The sequence below is a fragment of the Vigna unguiculata genome, chromosome 11 (assembly GCF_037176805.1).
Source record: "Vigna unguiculata cultivar grain cowpea cultivar isolate G323 ecotype 2 chromosome 11, ASM3717680v1, whole genome shotgun sequence".
NCBI lineage: Eukaryota > Viridiplantae > Streptophyta > Magnoliopsida > Fabales > Fabaceae > Vigna > Vigna unguiculata.
The window spans coordinates 36364254-36368244 of NC_140802.1; the positions used below are offsets into that span (position 1 = coordinate 36364254).

Below are 3991 nucleotides of genomic sequence, written 5' to 3' on the forward strand. Positions count from 1 at the left end.
GTCGAATTTTTAATAATAAGTCGTTGTATTTTCTGTATTTTTATTATTATATGTATACATTGTTATATTTTATCTTATATATTTCTTTACTTTTACTTTTAAAGTTTTATAGTTATAGTCACACATAGCATTTATTTTATGGAATAAAATAATCTTTATATACCTCATTTTTTCAGTTTTAAAAGATAAAATGACACCCATATCAAATACAATAGATATTTAGAATTAAATATTAAAAATTGAATTTATCTTTACTAAAGATTTCCTTTTATTTTAATTTGTATATATATAAATAATCCATGCTAGTTTTGCAAACTACACTATTAACCATATCTTACTTTTTGCCCACCTCGTTGTACTCCTTGCTAGTACTTTCTTTGGATTCTTTATTTTCACCAATTTTTTCTTCAAAGGGGAACCTGAGTCGAAAATCTACGAAAAACTTGTGAGTTTGATAACGAGGTATTTATCTGTTCTCCTCGTTTTCAGTTTTAATTGATAAGTGATGATAATCTTGGCTCCAAAGATTGGTGTTATTCTTTTAATTCCTTTTAATTTTGGGTTTCATCATTGGTATATTATTCTTGGCATACAAATTTAGTTATTTTCTTTGTATTTTTGGATTACTAGTTGGTGGTAGGGATGACAAATAAACTTGTTCTCGTTGGTATTTCCTTAACTCGTCCCCATTTTCTTAAGGAATCCCCGCATTGATTGAGTATGGGTATTAATATGAGAAATCACCGAATTTCAATTGGGTATGAGGATATAAATATCCACCCTGTCCTTGTCCTTATACCCGCCATAATAATCGTCCCCACCATATCCTCTTTCCCCTTTATATTATTAAAATTTAATTGAGTAACCATATATATATATACACTAAACACTTTCTATTTTTTATTTTTTCTCATGAAATTCATTTTCATCTCTAACATATTTTTCATCTAATTATAACATTTGCATAATTATGTTCAAATGATGTATGTCAATTAAATATTTTTTATGTCTCACATTTAAATATTTTTATTCTTTTTTAATAATTTTATTTATTATATATTTCCTTTCAATTTAATTGTTTAATAGCATAAATATTTCATCTACTAGGTAATATAAAAAATTTATCTTCTTTACTCTATTTTATTAAATTTTCTTTCATTTGAAGAACTCTTTAATTTCGTTAAATCAATTTTCATTATTTCTCAACCATTCACTGTGTTGATATTTGAAAAGTTTGTTAAATCTCTAAGATATTCTTCATCTTATCATACCCTTAATTATATATTTGTTTTCTATGGTGGGATTTCATTCAATAGTCTCTCAAATTGTTTCTAAGACACCCATTTGATATTTTTTTTAATATTTTTTTATTTTTTTTTATTTTTATCATGTAGAATACTATTTTGATATATTTTACATAATTATTTTTTATTTTCTATTTCATTATCAATCATAGTGTAATTTTGTCACTATAATTGAATATTCTATTTATTATAATATAAAATTTTAATGTAATTGCCATGAATTATTTTTATCACTATCCAACAAATATTGAAATTCAAAAGATACAACATCTATGTTAAAATTTTGTTATTGTTAGTTAATATTTGTTTTGTGCATGATTTTGATCAAGTCATGTATTATAACATTTACTATTGGATAAATAATAGATTCATTAGAATTTAAAAAATTGAAGTAAACAAACATTTAAAATATATTTTAATTTGAATATTTTTTTCCTTTTATATTTTTTTAAAAATATTTTTAAATTTTATCAACTAGGTTCCATTAATGTTTGCAAATTTAATAAATGTTTTGGTTCCTATAAAATTTTATTTGGTATACTAATTTGAAATGTATACAATTATAATTTCTTTATAAATATTTGATATATCGAAGAAATAACTCTCCTCTTAATATTGAATATTTGATAATATTATGTTTCCTTTATCGTAATTTTTAATTATTCTATAAAAATTAATTAATTAATTATTATTGAAACATTAAGAAAATATGTACGAGTATGAGTATGAGAATATACTCGTTATCCGGTGGAGATGAGGATGAGACAAAAATTTAAAATGGGGATGATGATGAATGTTTTTATGTGGACATAAGTATAGGATAGCGAAAAATTTGTACTTTTGGCTTATATAATAATATTTTTAGTATTCAAAAAGTGGTTTACCATAACATTCACAAATACTCATTGTTTGTTTGTGAATATCTGGTGGTTCTCCTTTGTCATCTTGTTGTTTCAAATTGGTTAACTTTTCTTATTCGTTTGTATAGAGAAGTATAGTTCCTAATAAATCAGTATTAAAACCTCCACTTTTAATGGATACATGTAGTAACGTTACCATATTAAATTATTTGTTGGAAAGTAACTATCCAGTAGAAGGTTGAACATAACTTATTATTTATTTTCTTGGTCACGTTGTTTATTTGATTTTAAAATTTTAATTATTATTTTGAAGGTGACTAAATTTATTCACACTTTTTTGTATAATAGGATTAAATTGCATCATCAAATATGTCCACAGAGGCAACAGTTTCAGCGAGAACAACTAATCTAGATTCTCATTACATTCTAGATGCATATGAAACTGACATAATGCATAGAATGACAGAATGGGATGGACACCAACCGAATCTTAACATACATGTTCCAGTTTCATCTAGTTTAGCTATATATCTGAATCCACATTTCAATGCTTCGGGTGCTAGTTCTTCAATTGCTCACCATAATACAAGGCACACTGAAATTGGCATTCCTATATTACCCTACTATGGTTTTGGGGAATATATGATCACACATGACTCTAATGCTTTCATTCTAGGCAACTATTTAGGTGATCAACACTATCAATCCATTGCCCCTCTTTGGTCAGACCATCCGGAGTACCATGTCTTTAATTTTCAAACACAACCTGTGCAAGAGGTCAGAGGTCACTCAATCAACTTTCATCTCCCAAGCAGTTTTTCAACACCTATACAGAATGCTTCATTTGCGAGCGCATATATGCAGCAGCCTCCACCTCCTGGACATCGAATGAATTCTTCTCCTGTTGCCTTTCTTGAAACTGTAATATGTCATTCTCTTTAATTTTTATTGGATTTAATATAAACAAAACACTAGCTCATGTTTTCTTTTTTTACAAGTTGTCTTTTCTTGTGCAGGATGATAGTTTATTATACGACTATTATTTTGACTTGGACATCGAGAACATGTCATATGAGGCAAGTATATTATGTATATTTTGATTTACGAATGTTTTATGAGGTTTTGCATACTAAAACTTAGTGATTATGAAAAGCTTTAATTTGCTAACTCTTTGGAATCGGACAATAGGAGGTTGTTGAGTATTTTGAACAAATTGGCAACGTAGGCACGGGCTTGTCAGAAGAAATTTTTACAAGAGTAGTGAAGACAAAAACGTTTTTAGCGCCTAATAACTTGGAGGGAGTAACTTCTGATGAACAAGAAATTGATCTTTGCGTTATATGTCAGGTATGGATTTTAGTACCATGTATAATTCAAAGAATTATTATCCATCAAATGTCTTATTTTATTGGTATTATTTACTCTTTTTAATTTACTCCACTATTCATTTGGGTCTGATATATCACGAAGTAGTTAACTTTTTTCCTTTTGCATGATTTCACAGGATGAATATAAGAACCAAGAGGAGATTGGAATTCTTCGATGCCGACATGAATACCACGTAGATTGCATAAGAAGATGGTTACATGAAAAAAATGTTTGTCCCATTTGCAAATCAGAAGTATTAGATCATGAATAGAAGATGGAATAGAAAGCACTTATTTTCACTCTTTATACGTGCACACTTCTCATCTACTACACACTCTAGCACATGTAGTTAACATTGCCAATTTCATTTATTACGATGTACTAGAACAATTGTAATCAAGTTGTATTGATGTTACTATGTTAACTTTAGGAGATTACAATGTTGTTAGTTGTTTTTAG

The 3991-nt window shown here is 27.3% G+C and overlaps 1 protein-coding gene across 1 annotated transcript; it reads left to right on the forward strand.

Annotated features, from left to right (window-relative positions):
- Positions 1 to 2533: 2533 nt before the first annotated feature.
- LOC114170344 (uncharacterized) lies at positions 2534 to 3991 on the forward strand. The gene is made up of 4 exons (XM_028055822.2): positions 2534 to 3085; positions 3181 to 3240; positions 3353 to 3511; positions 3669 to 3991. The coding sequence occupies exons 1-4, from the start codon at positions 2534 to 2536 to the stop codon at positions 3801 to 3803; spliced, it is 906 nt and encodes a 301-aa protein (XP_027911623.1). The 3' UTR covers positions 3804 to 3991.